Source organism: Physella acuta, unplaced genomic scaffold (genome assembly GCF_028476545.2).
Source record: "Physella acuta isolate Inbredline_101_S28 unplaced genomic scaffold, ASM2847654v3 ptg000511l, whole genome shotgun sequence".
NCBI classification, from domain to species: Eukaryota; Metazoa; Mollusca; class Gastropoda; family Physidae; genus Physella; species Physella acuta.
The window spans coordinates 939475-958720 of NW_026732030.1; the positions used below are offsets into that span (position 1 = coordinate 939475).

The following is a 19246-nucleotide window of genomic DNA, read 5'->3' on the forward strand; positions in this document are numbered from 1 at the left end:
GCACTTACAACTTTCGGAGGGTGGGGGAGAGAACATAAAATATCGACGGTTTTCAGGGGACAATGTGCCCCTCCCCCTGTGAATACAGCTCACGGCCATGTCGAAGCCAACGGTATATATGAGGCATAACACAAGACTGAAGGCCTTTATTACCTGTCCAGTCAACTTCGGTGTAACGTCGTCAAAATGTCGTGTGTGGTTCGTACATAAGTAGGTTTATACATTAGCTAATAGTGTGTTAACTTAGGATACTTTCTTTATGTTGGTAAGTATGAAGTTTATTTATATAGCATTTGTCAGGCCCTTTTCTGCGATCGATTCTTTGAGACCTATGTCATTAACTAAATTGACAAAGACATCACGATATTTAGGCCTATCTAGAGTAGATCAAATGTGCAATGCCGCACTCATGTTATTTAGTTTCGACTTCTAGGACTAATGGTATAATGAGTTACAAGGCTATGCAGACTCAATTTATAGTTCGCTGCAATTCAATTTATAACTTATAGACTCTATTGAATCTGTTATACGATTATTCAAATCTGCACACTCTTACAATATTTCACTGGCTAATCAAGGACACTTGTGGCGACTTCATTGGACACACCAACTTGTCTTATATAATGATGTATTATGTATTTTAATGTGTGCTTTACTTTAGGATCCAAAAAGACGAATTGGATTCACCCTACATACGTGCTGGTAGCATGGGACCTCTTAACTTCAGGGGAGTACTGTTTATTTTTCTATTAAATCTATTCAATTTAGACCGCTTGTAGTTCTCCAGCACTAACTGGGCTACCAATCCTTCCTGAAGGTAGCGCTGCCGGAGGGGGGGGAGGCAGTAGTTCGACTTGTGCTTGGGGAAGTCCTGGACATCACGTAGTGTCAAGCTGTGAAGCCCTATCGCGGTAGCGCTGCCGTGGGTAGGAGGGATCAGTGGTGGCACCCAACTTTCCGGCAGGGGGTTGGGTGGTGTTTGGGTCCAAGCAAATCAAAATTATTTAATGTATTAAATTTTCATGCTTTTCTTCCTCAGCATTTTTTCTTCCACAGCATTTTAAGGTATTTGTATAATTCAGGTCTTTTTCCTTCTGATATTATAACATTTTTATTTTCTTCTGCAGAAGATATCTTCAAGGAGCTTGCAGTTCTCTGGAAAAAAACCCAAACATCACTTGTGTGTCACTTTGTGAAGCCTTTACCTGTTGGTAGCGCTGCCTTCGGGAAGGGGGGATCATTGAAGACTCCAACTCCACTACAGAAGGGGGTTGTGTGGTGTTTGGGTCCAAGTGGATCTAATAATACTTTTTCTTCCTAGCTGATTTTTTGATGAGAACGGAAATTGTTGGAGATAGGTAAGTTAAGCAAGGCCATTTTTGTTTAGCTTGATGTAATTTTTTTGTGTATTTACCGTACCATAGTTGTACACCTTTAAACGTGGGCTGTCCAAACCACATGCAGCTAGCAAGTGTCCTTGATTTGGCTAGTACCATATTTTTAAATTACTTTAAAAGACATTGACAGACATATTGAGCGTTTGCATGTGTAATTTCTTTGCATGTTAAATTGTCAAATGAGATTCTCCCAGTTGTATGTTTTTTGCGCTTATAAAGTAAACCAATTGCCTATGTTTATTTCTAGGCTCCTTCCAGTCATACGTCAGGATCTTCAGAATTTATTTTCAGAATTTATCCCTTTTCCAAAATATCCTCAGCTGTCATCCATTTCATCCAGTGTAGATGGATATCAGGACAATAAATTGCTTGAACAGCTACATCAAGGGCAAGTAATCTCCATGTCCGTTCAAGTTTAGTGTTATTTACAACTCATTTTTCTTGAATCCCACCCACAGGCACATCTGATTGTGTATAGGACTACTGTTTTATAAGTGAAGCTGTGGTCAGGACACAACTACAGGAGATAGATGGGAGAAGACTAAGAGGTATTGTCTATACAACTGCACAATTTAGTTGGGTATTGTCTGTTTTTTTTTTATCTCTTCCTTAGGGTGGTTTCATGTGACCAAAATGAAATGCAACAGAAAGGTATGTTAACCATTTAATTCATTATAGAGCCATTTTAGTTTGTACACTTAAGTTAATTCCAATTAATTTTAAAGATTGAGTTTCCCCATGGACCCCCCCCCCCCCTTCCCCAGGCAACATATATCCCTTTTTTTCTTGTATTTCTTTACAGGGCTACTAAACTTGTGTACATTGACTGGTCAGATCACAACTACATGGAACACTGTTTGGTTCAGATGTTCAGCCAGGGGAAGAAACTCTATAAAAACAATTCACATTGTGATGCCAACATATACTTTTAAACAGGTAGCTTGACCATAACCTTAGTTTTGGACAGGTAGCTTGACCATAACCTTATAGTTTTGGACAGGTAGCTTGACCATAACCTTATAGTTTTGGACAGGTAGCTTGACCATAACCTTATAGTTTTGGACAGGTAGCTTGATCATAACCTTATAATACTTTTGCACACCCTTTGTTACATGTGTACTGATTGCTAATTTGTGCACACTATATTTTTTATTTAATTTTTTACAGGCACCCTGGTGGAAGTCATGCGCCAAGAACCCCCCCCCCCCCCTCGCACCACTATGATAGTGTGACTTTTTTTTTTCAATAGGGCAAGTTGTGGTCAGAACACAGTTGAGATGTTTAAAGAAAAGCAAAAGCATGATGTCAATGTTTACATAGTTCCTTCCCTTGGCTGATTTCATTTCTAGAGGAATGCATGTTGCAGACAGGTACGTACTTAATTGTAATTAGCAGTGCTTTTACAAGGGATTAATCATTGTAATTAGTCCACAAATCACTATTGCTTTCCTTTCAGGATTCACGAAATATAAGCCCAGTTAATTAATTTCAGTTTACTGGACTTCAATTATTGTCAAGCTTCCTTTCCTCGGTTCTCAATGTTGGCGGCCTAGAAATATTCATTTTGCTTAAGCAAGTAGTTTGATTAACAAATTTATTTAATTTTCAAATTGTTTATGCACATCTAATTATAATTTTATATTAAGTCTTTTATATAAATTTATTTCAAAAGGAAATCTCCCCCACTCTTTTAGTATAATTTGTAAAACACTACTTTTCAGGGTCAAGAAAATCTTGACCATGAACTTAGGACAAACCAGGTACAGTCAAGGACAAGAAAAAGAAGAAAAAAAAACACAGGATATTCTTGTAGGTAGACTGACCATAGCCTTTTGTATAGTTTATTCTTGAAAACTAGTTTAGATATTTTACTTTAATTTATCGATGCAAATTTATCTTTTCTAAAGGAAGTCTCGATGAACATAACTCCATGTATTTTGACATGATTGTATAAGGACAAGCTATGTCCAGATCCCACAACTAAAAGATAAAGTTGAACATGGGGTTTGTAATAAAGCTGAGGTATTGACTTCTTGTTTCCTTCCATAAGCTTGATTTTTTTTTTTCTAGGTTACAGAATACATTAAGTCAGGTAGGTTAAATACAGCTTTTTAAAATTTTTGACACCTGTTTTAACATTGACCTTATACATTTGTACAGGTAGTTTGACCATAACCTTATACTTTTGGACAGCCTTTTTGACATGTGTATGGACTAATTTATTTTTGCACTTTTTTTTTACATGTGCCCTGATGGAAGTCACCCAAACCCCTCCCTCCTCCCCCCCCCCCTTCCCATGTCACCTATTTTTTTATTATGACTGTATGACAGACTTTTTTTTAGAGGACTCTGTGTGTTCACACAACTACAGAGGTATCCATGATTTCATGGTTTCTTCCCTGTGCTGATTTCATACAATGCCAAGATGAATGCACATTCCAGATGGGTGAGTACTTAATTTTAATTGGTATTGTTTTCAGAAAATATTATTCCATCTAATTTATTTCTCCACAATTGTTTTCTTTCAGGATCTACGAAATATCACAAGCACAACTCTTATTCAGTTTACTTGACTACACATTTTTTCAAGCTTCCTTCCCTTGCCTTATCTTGGAGGCCAAACAATATGCTTATTGTTTAGCAAGTAGTTTTAACTAATTTATTATTTTATGTTCAAATGTATGAACAAGCGTCCCCTATTTAAAATACAAACAACTACAGGAGCCAGTTGAGATGTGTTTGGAGCTAAGTAGAGGTATGTCCCTGTTTTCAAGTTTCTTCCCTTGTCTGGAACATCCATTCCTCTAGGCATGAAATCGGACAGGTAAGTACTTCATTTTAATTAGCAGTGCTTTTACTGGGTATTATTCATGTAATTTATTACTCCACAATTATTCTTTCTTCAGGATCCACGAAATATCACAAGCACAACTCTTATTCAGTTTACTGAACTACAATTATTGTCAAGCTTCCTTCCCTTAAGCAAGTAGTTTGATTAGTCTATTTTTATTTCATTTTTAAATTGTTTATACACATCTATTTATTTAATGTCGTTTTTCTTTTACATCCAATTTTATTTCAGAAGGAAATCTCCCCCACTCCCAAACAAACTATCCGTGATAATCTTTTGAGTACAGTTTGTGTAGAACAAAGTACTTTTCAGGACACACATCTTGACCATGATCTTAGGACAAACCAGGTACAGCCAAGGACAGAAGCTACAAGAAAAAAAAAACAGGATCTTCTTGAAAGTAGACTGACCATAGCCTTTTTATACTTTATTCTTGAAAACTAGTTTAGACATTAACTCTAATTTATCAATGCAATTTTTATCTTTTCTAGGAAGTCTCGATGGACATAACTCCATGTATTTTGTCAGGATTATATATCAGGACAAGCTATATCCAGATCCAGCAACTACAAGATAGTTGAACATGGGGTTTGTAATAAAGCTGAGGTATTTCATGTTTCTTTCTCTAGAAGTTTTTTTTTTTTTAGGTTACAGAATGAACCATTACAACAGGTAGGTTAAACACAGCTTTTTATAACAATTTTTGACAGCTGTTTTAACATTGTCATTTATTTTAGCACTTTATTTCTGCAGGTGCCATGAATGAGATCTCCAGGCATAGAATCTATTTCGTTCAATGTTACTGTAGAGTATTACTTTTTTTTTTTATCTGTTTAATAGGAATTTCGGACAAGACGCATCAATACAGGATATAGAGAATATAGTTGATCAAATGAGCATTGAGGTAAAGCAAGGGAAGAAACTTAAAATAGTGACATGCAAAGGGAAACTACTTTTGAGTCAGGAAGTAAAAGGAACAGGTAGTGTTGCCATCCACAATTTTTAATAAATATTTGCATAAACCCCTGCAGCTACCATTTTAAAGACAGGTACATGACCATAGCCTTTTACAAAATGATTATTTAAACAGCAATTTTTGGACTGATAATTTTTGCACTAATTTTATACTTTCTTTAATAACCTGGTAGATTGCCAAGCACCATAAATACATTTATATTGTTTTCACTCTGATTGTGTAGACTTCGTATTTTTGTTTCAGCCATCCCTGAACCAAAGGTGAATAGAGGAACATTCTCCAGTAATGTATAGTACATTAGATGGCAGTGTGTGAAAAAAGTAGCACAGTTCTGTCTTCATTGAAAACTAACAAGTGTTCTAACAAATTTTAATGTACAATAATTTTGGTGAGTCAATGGTAATTACTAGATTCTATTACTTTAAAACATTCTATTTGAACATTTTCTTTAAACTTGCATTCAAATAATGATAGTTCTCTTTATAATTTTGCAGCTTTAACACACAGGTTGAATTAAAGATTATATATTTTTTCTCTTCTAGTTAAGTGTCCAGTCAACTAGAGACCAATGCCAAGGTATCCAGTCAACCGGACGTGAAACAGCAATAACCTGTCTACTTAATCAAATATTTTTTATAAAATAAAATCTTTAAATGTTTATCTTGTTCTCTTTATTAATTATGTAAGACTATAAGAATGGGTTAGATAGGGTTTGATTTGTTTGTATGAATAAGGATAATGCAGCAAAAGAATGCTTAATTACGCGAGACAGGTCATAGGCAAAGATCAGATTAAAAAAACACGAATTTTACAATTGTAAATATTCCCAATACACACGTGTAAAATACTTTCCTCTTCACTTGTAGCCAAACTATGCCAATTGCATAGATGGTTACTAAAATACATAGTCGACAGTAATTGGTCAACTGTCGGTATACGTGCTGGGAAGGTTTAAAAACATTTTGGAACGTAGTGTGTAATTTATCATTTTAAAGACTTGGTAAATCATACCAATTAATGAATAAGTGTAGAGTGTTGACACATCTCATGTCAGAAAGATCTCAGTTTAAAAATCTGCAAATAATTTAACAGGTTTGTGATCCCCTCTTCAGTCACCTGACAATCTACCTAAATCTGCATTACATGCTAAGATTATCTCTTCCTGTTAGATTTCAAGTGCATTTCACATTGGCATCCCTTGTAGCACAGTAGGTTGTTTAGTTTCCCATCAACTAGAGACCTTTGCCAACCAGACGTTAAATAGTGACGAGTCACCATATTTTAAAAAATATATGTAGAATAAAATGTTTAAATAACAAATAATCTTGTCCTCTTTGATAACTAATCTGCAAGGCTGTATTAATGGTCTAGTGGTTTTGTATTTTGTTGTGATAAAAAACCTACATGTGTAGTGGAAAAATCTATGAAAGGAGATAATCATGGTAGTTATCAGGCATAGTGAAAGCTATGGGTTTAAGTTTTGAAGGTAGAAATGGTATTGATTCAGCTTACAGAAAATGAAAGAAGTCTTTAGGGTGTTTTTTATTGAACGTACTGAAATAAGTTCAATACATAAATACTTTGGTGCAGCATACAATAGATCAGAAAAATAATAAGGCTATATACATTTAAGTTTATAGCATGTAGCCTATAGGGAAAGGCCCAGCAACTGATTTCAATTTGAAATTTAATCAAAAGGAAATGACCCAGCCAAATAAATTGCAACAACTTCAGAAATTTCATATAAACAAATGCTCAAACTGTAGAACTAGTACATTATGTTAATGAAACCATTTCAAAGATCATTTCAAGAAATTTTTATTTCACCACATGACTACAATTTAAAATTAAATCTCTTTTTAAAAAAAAATTCCTAATTTAAAAAAATTACTTTACCAATATATTTAAGCTTCAAATTTTAATTTTTTTAAACACTTCTAAAATTGATAGTTCTATTAAAATATATACACAGTAGGTTCAAATTGGAGTGAATTTAAATGTTTATAAAAACCAAAAAAGCAGCTGAAACAAATACAAAATGTATAAAATTGTTTCTATGATGGGGAACAATATTCTTATGATGTCTGGTGAAAACGTTTAAATGAGTAACGGTAAGGTATAAACATATAACTTAAGTCAACATCCTTTAAGTCCAGTTAAATATTTATAAAATCTGTAGTATATGATATTATGCACACATTTTTAAGTTGGAATCTTCTTGTATGCTTTTTAAGTCCTTACTATCTTTTAGTGTAATTTTTAAAATACTGTTGAGAAATTGTCAAGAATCTTTTTCTAGTGATCCTTGTTGTGAGTGGCTTCAGTGGGCTGTTCTCTAACCATGGACAAAATCTTTTCCAGCTTTTCAATTTCTCTTTGAACTTTGGTGGCCTCATCTGGTGGGGGTGCCCCTTTCTTCTCCTAAGAGTAGAATCATTCTGAGCATTGTGTAATAGTTCACAGAACAAAATTAGAGAGCTTATCTATGGGAGGCAACTAATTTGTCAAGTAATAACTTGTTAAGTTAATTTTTGAAGTGGTCGATAGCACAGTTGAAGTAGAGTTCACCTTAACTAAAATAGGCTAATCATGCAGTACATAACAGTTTTAAATGTTAATGTGATGGAAACAGGTAAACTCTGCTTCATCTATCAGAGTCTGGGGGAAAATTACTTAACTACTCCACAAGCAGCAATATCTTTTCAGTTGGCAATGAGATTTTAAAAGATGATTTCATATTGATGTGTAGTGGTCGTAGCAAAATCTAACAAACTATGTAGTTATAATATTTAGATCTACTAAGTGTAAACATTTCTAAAATAAACTTGATAAAAATTTATTAAAATAAAATATTCTAACATTTTTATTAAACATTTACCTTAAAAAAACTGAATAAAAATTACATGTAACTATATTAAATACGGATTAGCCAAACATCAGATTAAATAAGAATTATAAAAAAAGACACTCACAGCCTTCATTTTCCTGAGATTTGGTGAAAGTTTTAAGCTGACCACACTGCCCCTGTCATCCCCCACGACCACAATGGGGTAGGTCGGGTTGAAGTCTACATGTGTCAGCTTTGTTTTCTTTTTCTGGGCAACCATTTGCTCACAGAGAGGCTCATACTTATTGATGTTCAAGTCATAGACAAATGCCTGGAGGATTTAGATACAAACACATGGCAATGTATGCTGGAAACAAATTATATACTTTCATACACACTTTTATAACACAATCATTATTTGCTTCATGAGGTATCCCATCATAGTAAGCTTCAGTCCCTCCCCTGTGACTGATTTTTTGTCAGACCACAAGACTATCCACAACTATTTAAGTGAAATTTCATTTGCCACAGACCCCTCCTCTATCCCCAGACCCCTCCTCTATTCCCAGACCCCTCCTCTATTCCCAGACCCCTCAGATCCCTCCTCTATTCCCAGACCCCTACTCTATTCCCAGACCCCTCCTCTATTCCCAGACCCCCCTCTATTCCCAGACCCGTCAGACCCCTCCTCTATTCCCAGACCCCTCCACTATTCCCAGACCCCTCCTCTATTCCCAGACCCCTCAGACCCCTCCTCTATTCCCAGACCCCTCCACTATTCCCAGACCCCTCCTCTATTCCCAGACCCCTCCACTATTCCCAGACCCCTCCACTATTCCCAGACCCCTCAGACCCCTCCTCTATTCCCAGACCCCTCCGCTATTCCCAGACCCCTCCTCTATTCCCAGACCCCTCCACTATTCCCAGACCCCCCAGACCCCCTCCTCTATTCCCAAACCCCTCCACTATTCCCAGACCCCTCCTCTATTCCCAGACCCCTCCTCTATTCCCAGACCCCTCCACTATTCCCAGACCCCTCCACTATTCCCAGACCCCTCCACTATTCCCAGACCCTCTCAGACCCCTCCTCTATTCCCAGACCACTCAGACCCCTCCTCTATTCCCAGACCCATCAGACCCCTCCTCTATTCCCAGACCCCTCAGACCCCTCCTCTATTCCCAGACCCCTCCACTATTCCCAGACCCCTCCACTATTCCCAGACCCTCTCAGACCCCTCCTCTATTCCCAGACCCCTCCTCTATTCCCAGACCCCTCCACTATTCCCAGACCCCTCCTCTATTCCCAGACCCCTCCTCTATTCCCAGACCCCTCAGACCCCTCCTCTATCCCCAGACCCCTCCTCTATTCCCAGACCCCTCCTCTATTCCCAGACCCCTCAGACCCCCCTCTATTCCCAGACCCCTCCTCTATTCCCAGACCCCTCCTCTATTCCCAGACCCCTCCACTATTCCCAGACCCCTCCTCTATTCCCAGACCCCTCAGACCCCTCCTCTATCCCTAGACCCCTCCTCTATTCCCAGACCCCTCCTCTATTCCCAGACCCCTCAGACCCCTCCTCTATCCCCAGACCCCTCCTCTATTCCCAGACCCTCAGACCCCCCTCTATTCCCAGACCCCTCCACTATTCCCAGACCCCTCCTCTATTCCCAGACCCCTCCTCTATTCGCAGACCCCTCCACTATTCCCAGACCCCTCCTCTATTCCCAGACCCCTCAGACCCCTCCTCTATCCCTAGACCCCTCCTCTATTCACAGACCCCTCCTCTATTCCCAGACCCCTCAGACCCCCCTCTATTCCCAGACCCCTCCACTATTCCCAGACCCCTCCTCTATTCCCAGACCCCCCTCTATTCCCAGACCCCTCCTCTATTCCCAGACCCCTCCTCTATTCCCAGACACCTCAGACCCCCCTCTATTCCCAGACCCCTCCTCTATTCCCAGACCCCTCCTCTATTCCCAGACCCCTCCACTATTCCCAGACCCCTCCTCTATTCCCAGACCCCTCAGACCCCTCCTCTATCCCTAGACCCCTCCTCTATTCCCAGACCCCTCCTCTATTCCCAGACCCCCCAGACCCCTCCTCTATTCCCAGACCCCTCCTCTATTCCCAGACCCCTCAGACCCCCCTCTATTCCCAGACCCCTCCACTATTCCCAGACCCCTCCTCTATTCCCAGACCCCTCCTCTATTCCCAGACCCCTCCACTATTCCCAGACCCCTCCTCTATTCCCAGACCCCTCAGACCCCTCCTCTATCCCTAGACCCCTCCTCTATTCCCAGACCCCTCCTCTATTCCCAGACCCCTCAGACCCCCCCTATATTCCCAGACCCCTCCACTATTCCCAGACCCCTCCTCTATTCCCAGACCCCCCTCTATTCCCAGACCCCTCCTCTATTCCCAGACCCCTCAGACCCCTCTTCTATTCCCAGACCCCTCCTCTATTCCCAGACCCCTCCATTACCCCCAACTTTGTGGCTGACCTTGCCATCTGAAGTGACTGCAGCAAACACTGTAGAGGAGTACGGGGCCCACGCCACATCTCCAACTGAGTTGTTCAAGTCAAATGAGAACAGTGGTTTCCTGGCAAAGAAACAGTTTAGATCAAATGACAAAATGAAGAATTTATTTTAAAAAGTCATTACTAAAATTTTGCTTTTCAGCATTTTCACCAATGCCCTGTAATTCATACTTTAGATTATCATCAGAACCTATCATACAGCTATCATACAGTCTTACCTCATTTCATTTTTATCATGAGCCTCCATAGTATCCTTCATTTCCCAGATTTTAACAGTCCAATCTGCACTGCATGTGATGAAGATTTTAGGGTGGAAGCGATTCCAACATACCTAAAGTTTATAGAATTGTAAGAACCGATGACAACAAATTATTTTTAAAAGCATTAGAACAGATGATAAACAATAAATTATTTTAAAAAGCATTTGCAATTTAATTTTCCTAGATTAAGGGTATGGTCAAGTGTAGAGTAGAAACAACTATCGTGACAGTTTAGGGTTAGATTCATCAACAGCAGTAAAGAAGAACTAAGCATAGTGTGACCACACTTTCCCCACACACAGAGCAGATGAACTATTTCATAAACATTTCTCACCTTCAGATGTTAAAATTTTAATTCCTAAACTATAAAATACACAATAACTTAAAATTTTTAATAAGAAAAGAAGCATATTTTACAATTTATTTTTCAAAATCGCGGGCTTATTTACCTTATAAGCCACTTTACGACACTTAATTTTAAACTGCATTTTTTAAAGTCTGGGACGCTCTTAACGAATTAAGTATTTGAATTCTATTTTAATGTTTGAAAATCGAGTTAATTTACCTTGTACACTGCCATATTGTGTGCGTCTATGGTGTCAATAAAATGACTTGTGTACGCCTTGGAGCAAATGTGGACTTTTCCTTCCTCTGTGCCAACCAAGAACAGATAATCCTTTTGTTGGTGGAAATCAAAAGCTGTCCCACAGCCTGGTGAAACCAACATAAGAAAGCACATAATTGTCTTATAAATAGATCTCCTGTACTGTACTATAACAAAGTTATCTTTTTGGACCAGACAGAAGAAGTAGAGTTATACTGTTTTATTGACCTCGACATAAAAGGATAGGGTGATCAGTTCTATGCCCAGATGCCCTACTTTTCCTAATGCAAGACAGGTACTCATTAAAACTGGGTAGATTCAGGGATATCCTACAGATTTGAGCCTGGGATATGAACCTGAGGTTTTCAGCCAATCAGTTGTGTGCTCTACTGTCTGACTACAGCATACCACACCATAACATGTAGCGTAATTTGTACAATACATCTTTAAATTAGTATAAAGTATCTCACTTGTAGAACAGTGAAACCCAATATCTTATGATCACTAAAGTAGATTGTATTTTAAGTTATCTACTTTAGAGTAGAATGTATTTTAAACGTATTATTGTGTATTTCACACTGCCAAAGCTACACAACAGTGGCTAGTTTATGATGACTCGAGTAGGCAGGATTTTAAATGTATTATTGTTAATTTCTACAACTGCAGCTACACAACAGCGGCTGGTCTATGATTACTAGAGTGTTGTTTATTTCCTACAACTGCAGCAACACAACAGCGCCTCACCTGTGGTTGGTACTTTGATACCATCTGGTCCCTCAGCTGAGACATCAGGCAACAACAGACGTATGACATCTTGAAATATCATCTCATTCTGTAGTGTACATATTTATATTAGAGGTATGTTGCTAGAACATATTTATATTAGAGGTGTGTTACTTGTAAATATTTATATTAGAGGTGTGTTGCTTGTAAATATTTATATTAGAGGTATGTTACTTGTACATATCTATATTAGAGGTATGTTGCTTGTACACATTTAATGTTTAAATATTGTGACATATAACATTAAGTCTGATCTACTTGTGACATAAACGTCTAGAGTGAATTACTTTAAGTATTGTCCATAAGCAGATCCTGCCGTCTGAAGAAATTGAGTAGAAATTCATATTGTTGTCAGCATCATCTTTTTGCCAGCGAACCTAGTACAAGAATAATAAATAACATTGGACAACATATTTTGTGATTGAATATTTCTTGATGTTTAACAGAGTTAGGGTGTTGCGGTGATCAAATATTTCTTGATGTTTAACAGAATTAGAGTGATGGGGTGATCAAATATTTCTTGATGTTTAACAGAGTTAGGGTGATCAAATATTTGTTGATGTTTAAAAGAATTAGAGTGGTGGGGTAACCATACCTGCCACACAGGGTCCGTGTGTTTGCCATTTTTTGCAGTGCACCTGTGGATGGGGCCTTCCTTTCTTTCAAGTGCGCTGAAGACGGCAACACTACCATCATAGAAACCAGCAGTGATGAGGTGGGGATGTTGGGGGTGAATATCAAGACACATTACTCCACTGTCAGTCTCAAAGAAACATTCAGGGTAAGAAGGGTTCTTCATGGTCCAGAATATAATCAAACCGCTTCCTTGCTTCATAAAATCATCTGATGAAGAATTTAAAAAAAAAATTATAATTTTGTATTTTTTACTGTATTAAATTTTAATACTTTAATAAGTTATTCTGTTATTTTATTTAAAAAGTTAAACCTAGAGCAGCAGTCTATTTTAAGAATAATAAATGAAAAACTGAAAAGAAATATACAAAAAGATTTGCCTAAATTCTATACGATTTTGTTATTAAACCATATGTAGAAAAAACAACTAACAAGATCCGCATGAAACAGCAAAGAGGTCTTTATACATCGGACTCCAACAAACTGAAGTGATTGCCAATTTTTTGGCTTTCTCAAAAGAGAATTTCCAAAGAGGTAGCAGGGTGCCTTCTTGGTCTCTGTATTCATCCGATACATCCTCCCAATATTTAAAATCTGTCAGATATCAGTAAGTAGATACATCATACAATATTTAAAATCTGTCAGATATCAGTAGATACATCATATAATATTTAAAATCTGTCAGATATCAGTAAATAGATACATCATACAATATTTAAAATCTGTCAGATATCAGTAAGTAGATACATCTCCCTAATACTTAAAAACTGTCTTCATATTAATATATTTTAATTAGTATTAATATATTACATCTTTAGGTAATAGGATTGAAATGTCTTAAAAAATATGACAAGACTTTTAAAGACAAACCTTGAGCTATGTCATCATATGTGTTTTGATTGACCATGCGTTCCACAATTTTTGCTGCTGTTTCTACCCGTGTAATGTCATCGCCCTAGAAGAAAATGTAAACAACTAATTTTACAACTAATTAGCCACAACTTTTTACAACTAATTACCCACAACTTTTTACAACTAATTAGCCACAACTTTTGACAACTAATTATCCACAACTTTTACAACTAATTAACCACAACTTTCACAACTAATTAACCACAACTTTTTACAACTAGTTAGCTAAAACTTTTGTACGTACAGAGGACTCAGAAATTGTAAATTTTTTCTTTGTCCTTCCTTCATCTTTTCTTCCTGGTACTACTTTCTTTTCTTTTGTTTTTTCCTGCAATATAAAACAACGTATCAGTAACCTTTAGCCACCAACAAATGTCTATGTAATGAAATATAACTAAGTTGTAGAATCTTAAAAGTCAATACAACAAACACAGAGCAACTAAAATGCAGGGTCCAACTCTGAATTTTGAGAATAACTAATCTACAAGAATGAAATCACTGAACCTGTTTTTCAAAATCTTCTTGGTAGGCATCATATATTTCCCACTGAGTGACATTAGCGGCAAAAGATGATCGGGGAGGGGGCTCAGTGACAGTTCCTCGGTCCTGATGATTAAACAATCAATAAGAAATGATTGGATGTAGATCAATCAATCAGTACATAATATCAATGTTCTAATAATGTTCTAAAAATGTTAAATCATAGCACTAGTACATCTAACATCACAACACGACACATCTAATATCACATAACTAACATGTCTAACATCACATCACTAGCACAAGTAACTTCACAATACAACACATTTAACATCACATCACAACACAACACATTTAACATCACAACACATCTAATATCACATCACTTACACAAGTAACACCAGAGCACTAGCACAAGTAACATCACATCACTGGCACAATTAAAATCACATCACAACACAACACATAACATCACTAGCATATCTAACATCACAACACTAACGCCTTCACCATCCCATACTCTACCATCTGCATCTCATTGACTCACCCTGAATGGATTGTTGTAGGTCTGTGAAGCTCTCTCGCTGAAATTAAACTGATTGGTCAGTTTTTTCTCGCCCTTGCCCTTGGGGGCAGCAGCAGGTTGAGCTGGCCCTTCGTCTCCAGCATCATCTTTGGCCTCCACCTCAGCCCCAGCCTCCTCAGTCACCTCCTCACCTGTTGGTTCTGCCACAGTCACTTCCTGGGCTTCAGTCATCGATTCTTTAATGGATGTTAAAATGAAAGAATTATCGCATGAATTTTTAACTATTTAAAATCATAATTAAATCTTAATTTTTGTGCAAACCTAACAAAAGTTCATATTTGTTATTCCTTTTTACAAAATTTCTATTTAGATTCAATATTTAAAATTTAAAATATATTATGTAGAACCTAAGTTGGAAAGAGAAATCAGCCTTAAAAGGTGCATTAAGTTTGTAATTACAAAAGGTGCATTAAGTTTGTAATTACAAAAGGTGCATTAAGTTTTTAATTAATAAATGAATGTAGTAGAGAAATCAGCCAGAAACGGTGCATTAAGTTTAAGGGATCTGTGGCCTCCATTATGTTTTTTGTATAAGGTTAGTTACAGGTAAGTCTACCTTTGTACATGAACATGTTTTATTTTATATCTCATATATTGTTGGACACTAAATGTTGAAAGAACATGTTTTAATTTATATATCAGATATTGTTGGATACTGTTGAAATAACGTTTAATTTTATATCTCAGATATTGTTAGACACTGTTGAAATAACATTTTATTTTATATCTCAGATATTGTTGGACACTGAATGTTGAAAGAACATGTTTTATTTTTTATATCGTATATATTGTTAGACACTCTTGAAATAACATTTTATTTTATATCGTGTATATTGTTGGACACTGAATGTTGAAAGCACCAACCGGTTTTGTGTTCTGGCATCATGCTAGTTTTGTTGAGTTGTCTTTTGGCCTCCTCTGACTCTTTATGCAGTAGGTTGCCATCCATGCTGAAGTGTACAGCCAGTTGGTCAACACTTGATATCTGTTTGAACTGACGCTCCTGGGAAAATAGTTTTTATTTGCAACGTGAGTTTTGAAAAAAAAAACTTGAAATGCTGCATTAGGAGGAACAATTAAAATTTGTAAAAATTACATATATTTGCATACTTTATAAAGTAAAAAACAAATTGACAAAAATAAAAAATTCTTTGCCTAAAATTATTGAGCATGTAAAAAAAAAAATAACAATATCAATAATGAAATTATTATCTAACATTTTTAAATCCGAGTTCAAAAGAGTAGAAAAAGCATATAACTGGCTTTGAAGACTAAAATAGAACTTTGGACATGTTTTGTTTTTAGGTCAATTACTTAATAAGTTTGTTTAGAATGAATGGCCTTCACCTTAAAGCTGTAGCGCACAATGTTTTGCGGGGCATGAGGATTGTTTGCAGTCAATATTCTTGTAAATTCTTCTTTCAGTTCCTGCAGGAGTAAACAAACAATTAGCAGAGTTCAGTTAAATCTACCATCATAGATTCATATGTCACAAAGTTAAACGTGCATCATAAATGAACATCATTAAGTTAAACAAGCATCATAAATTAACATATCATAAAGTTAAACAAAAATCATAAACTAACATATCACAAAGTTAAACATGCATCATTAATTAACATATCATTAAGTTAAACATACATCATACATAAATATGGGATCAATTACAGCATGTCACTTAGAGTAACAAGTCAATACTGTAGTAATTTCAAAATCCTTTTCATCAGAGCTGACACCATTAATATAGCCTTGTTAGGATCGGGACACTGACCAAAGGCAACATTTAAAACTATCTGCTATTTACAAACAAATGAAATCAATTGAACAAATCTATTTTGCACCATTAAGACAACCTGCTTTTACAGACCAATGAAACCATTAAGACAAGCTGCTATTTACAAACTAATGAAAGCAATTAAAACAGCCTGCTAATTAAGAGCAACTTACAGCCTCAGTCAGATCCAGCTGATCTTCGGGCTTCACTAGGGTCTTTGTCTGTTGGGAGAAAAGGTTAAAGGTCAATTACAAATTTGCTGAACCAAAGTGCCAGACATTGCTAAAGTTTTTTTCATACAGAAACAAAATGATTCAACATTTGCATCAAATGTGGGTAACATGTCAACAGTTTTACCTGCCAAATGTGGGTAACATGTCAACAGTTTTACCTGCCAAATGTGGGTAACATGTCAACAGTTTTACCTGCCAAATGTGGGTAACATGTCAACAGTTTTACCTGCCAAATGTGGGTATCATGTCAACAGTTTTACCTGCATCCAATCATCTTGCTCCGTCCCTTCACCTGTTTCAGTCATATCATCGACATCCTGGAAATAAATATTAAAAATTTATACCGATTGTCCTGTCTATAACATTGATTGTCTTCAGATAAAATTTTTTTTTATTGTTTATATATTGCCTGTCTATAACATTCATTGTATTTAGGTAACATTTTTTTTTATAGTGGAGTCATATTCATCAGATCCCTCCAGTAAGGCTTGGAGGAAATGAGTCAACATTTTGTAGTGTGCTATGTGCAACAGTGTGTTGGTTTGGTGTGAATGCGCATCATTGTTTACATTGACAACAAGGCTGATATATGATGGGTAAATGTGAAACTGCATTATTGTTCAATATGTGATGGGTGGGCGTGTTTTTTTTTGCATTGGTCACAAGTTAAAACAAGATTTTTAATTAGGCCTATTCTAATTTAGAGATTTTCTAACTATTGTACAAAGCAATGGTGTGGCCTAGTAATAGTCACCATGCATGAAACCTGAAAGTAACAAGAGACTGTAGGTTTACTCCCAACTAGTTCAAAATACAAGCTGAAACATCTTGTCAAATAGTGTCAAGCCAATTATACTATACAAAGTATTTCACAGGACTGTTTTAAGTCCATATACTAAAGTCGTATTAGGTGATCTAATCAAATACATGCCCATATTAAGATTTTACAGTGGCTAACAGTTAGAGTTAGAGTAGGGGGTCATGCTTTTGTTGACCTCTCATTATAATTACTCAAAATATTTTTACAATACTTACTACTCGCTTCGAACGCTTTCTTTCTACAGTTGTACCAGCCTGTTAAAAACAATTAAAATAGTGTTATTCTGGCGACATAGAACATTATACAGGTGTTTTTTTAAACAGTTGGAGACAGAAAGACAAAGTAATATACAAGCCTACCTACCATCTTATTAAAAATAGTTTGTATACTTTCTGTTAATCTTTCTAATCCTCCCCCATCCCCATCCTAAGTTTCACCTATCCCCACACATAACATTAACAATAAATAAAATAAAAGTATTGGTTTTCATTTATATATAAATATTTATATATAAATTACAAAATTTATTCTGTTTCACAATATCCTCTTGAAACCCCCTCCCCCCTCCCCACCAATTTTTAGAGATTTATCGCAACATTGAGGGGGTAGGCAAACCCAACAATAGAAAATTATTCAAACAGTCAGAACCTGCCCAACTATAAGTTAGGTTAGAAGGTTAGGCTTAGGCTACAGAGAATAGATACCAATAACTATACTAGTGTGTACCCTATTACACCAACTGCACTGGGTGGGGGACATTTAAATTGGGGGATGAAGATGCAACAGAGTATAGGTATACCTAGTTTACCTGCATTTACACCGGGGGGTCTTATACACAAGCGTAAAAAAATATGCCTACTAAATATGGGACTTAATACTATGGTCTGAAGTCTAAATACATCACAGATTAAAGTTTTTTTCAGGCATTTTGAAATTGTCAAAGGGATGGGGGTTCTTGATGATGGAGGGGGGGGGGGGGGGAGTGGGGGGAAGGAAATCCCCAGAAGAAACACTGACTGATATCTGAGATAAACCAAGTGAATATACTAGATTCTGGGTATATCAGTATTTAAATTTTTAAGCTAGTTATTAAAGAATAACCTTTTAATTAGCCTACCATTTTCAAGAATATGAAATTTTCAAATTAAAATTTGTTTGAGTTTATAAGTTTCTCTAAGGATAAATAATTTTAAAATACAATAAAGTTGTTGTAGAAATATAAATTCATAAAAAATTATAACAAAGTTTATGGAATTTCACGTCAAATGAAAATCTCAAGTCAAAAGAGTTTGACTTTTTATTTGGATTGTCTAAGTTAACATGTCTAATGAAAGTGCGTTTAGGTGCAGAGTGAATTAGATTTTCCCGATTTACCTTTGTTTTCGGCTGCTGCTTAGGAGGCATTTTCGCGTCAGATTTTGTGTTTGGTTTTGTCTCTCGAGACAGGCTCACAATTTACTCGGCGTCGCTATCCTAAACAGGAAGTGCCTCGCAAGTAACTAATGACAACATATTTTATATTTCATAGTTTCTCCCCTTGATTTTAAAATAATATCCGGTTTCGAATTTA

The 19246-nt window shown here is 36.5% G+C and overlaps 1 protein-coding gene across 2 annotated transcripts; it reads right to left on the minus strand.

Moving 5' to 3' along the window:
- Positions 1–6752: 6752 nt before the first annotated feature.
- Positions 6753–19160, minus strand: LOC131944855 (dynein intermediate chain 2, ciliary). Of its 2 annotated transcripts, none has more exons than XM_059305714.1 (19): positions 19051–19160; positions 17892–17930; positions 17117–17173; positions 16797–16844; positions 16197–16277; positions 15714–15852; positions 14811–15025; positions 14288–14389; positions 14028–14111; positions 13742–13826; positions 13304–13465; positions 12834–13081; positions 12526–12615; positions 12200–12287; positions 11417–11562; positions 10810–10922; positions 10554–10653; positions 8197–8382; positions 6753–7645 (listed from the first exon to the last, which is right to left on the minus strand). In XM_059305714.1, exons 1-19 carry the CDS (start codon positions 19078–19080, stop codon positions 7520–7522), a joined length of 2139 nt encoding a protein of 712 aa, XP_059161697.1. In that variant the 5' UTR covers positions 19081–19160; the 3' UTR covers positions 6753–7519. The 2 variants fall into 2 exon arrangements, with proteins under 2 accessions (XP_059161697.1, XP_059161698.1); XM_059305715.1 differs by lacking the exon at positions 19051–19160 and adding an exon at positions 18794–18953.
- Between the last annotated feature and the right edge of the window lie 86 nt (positions 19161–19246).

Bases quoted from the DNA above. Each gene is read 5' to 3' on its own strand.
- LOC131944855 (XM_059305714.1), bottom strand. From the start codon at position 19,080: ATGCCTCCTAAGCAGCAGCCGAAAACAAAG. The intron at 13,827-14,027 runs GTACGTACAAAA...ATTTTCTTCTAG, and splicing joins TTACAATTTCTGAGTCCTCT to GGCGATGACATTACACGGGT. The intron at 11,563-12,199 runs GTGAGGCGCTGT...TGGTTTCACCAG, and splicing joins TATCAAAGTACCAACCACAG to GCTGTGGGACAGCTTTTGAT.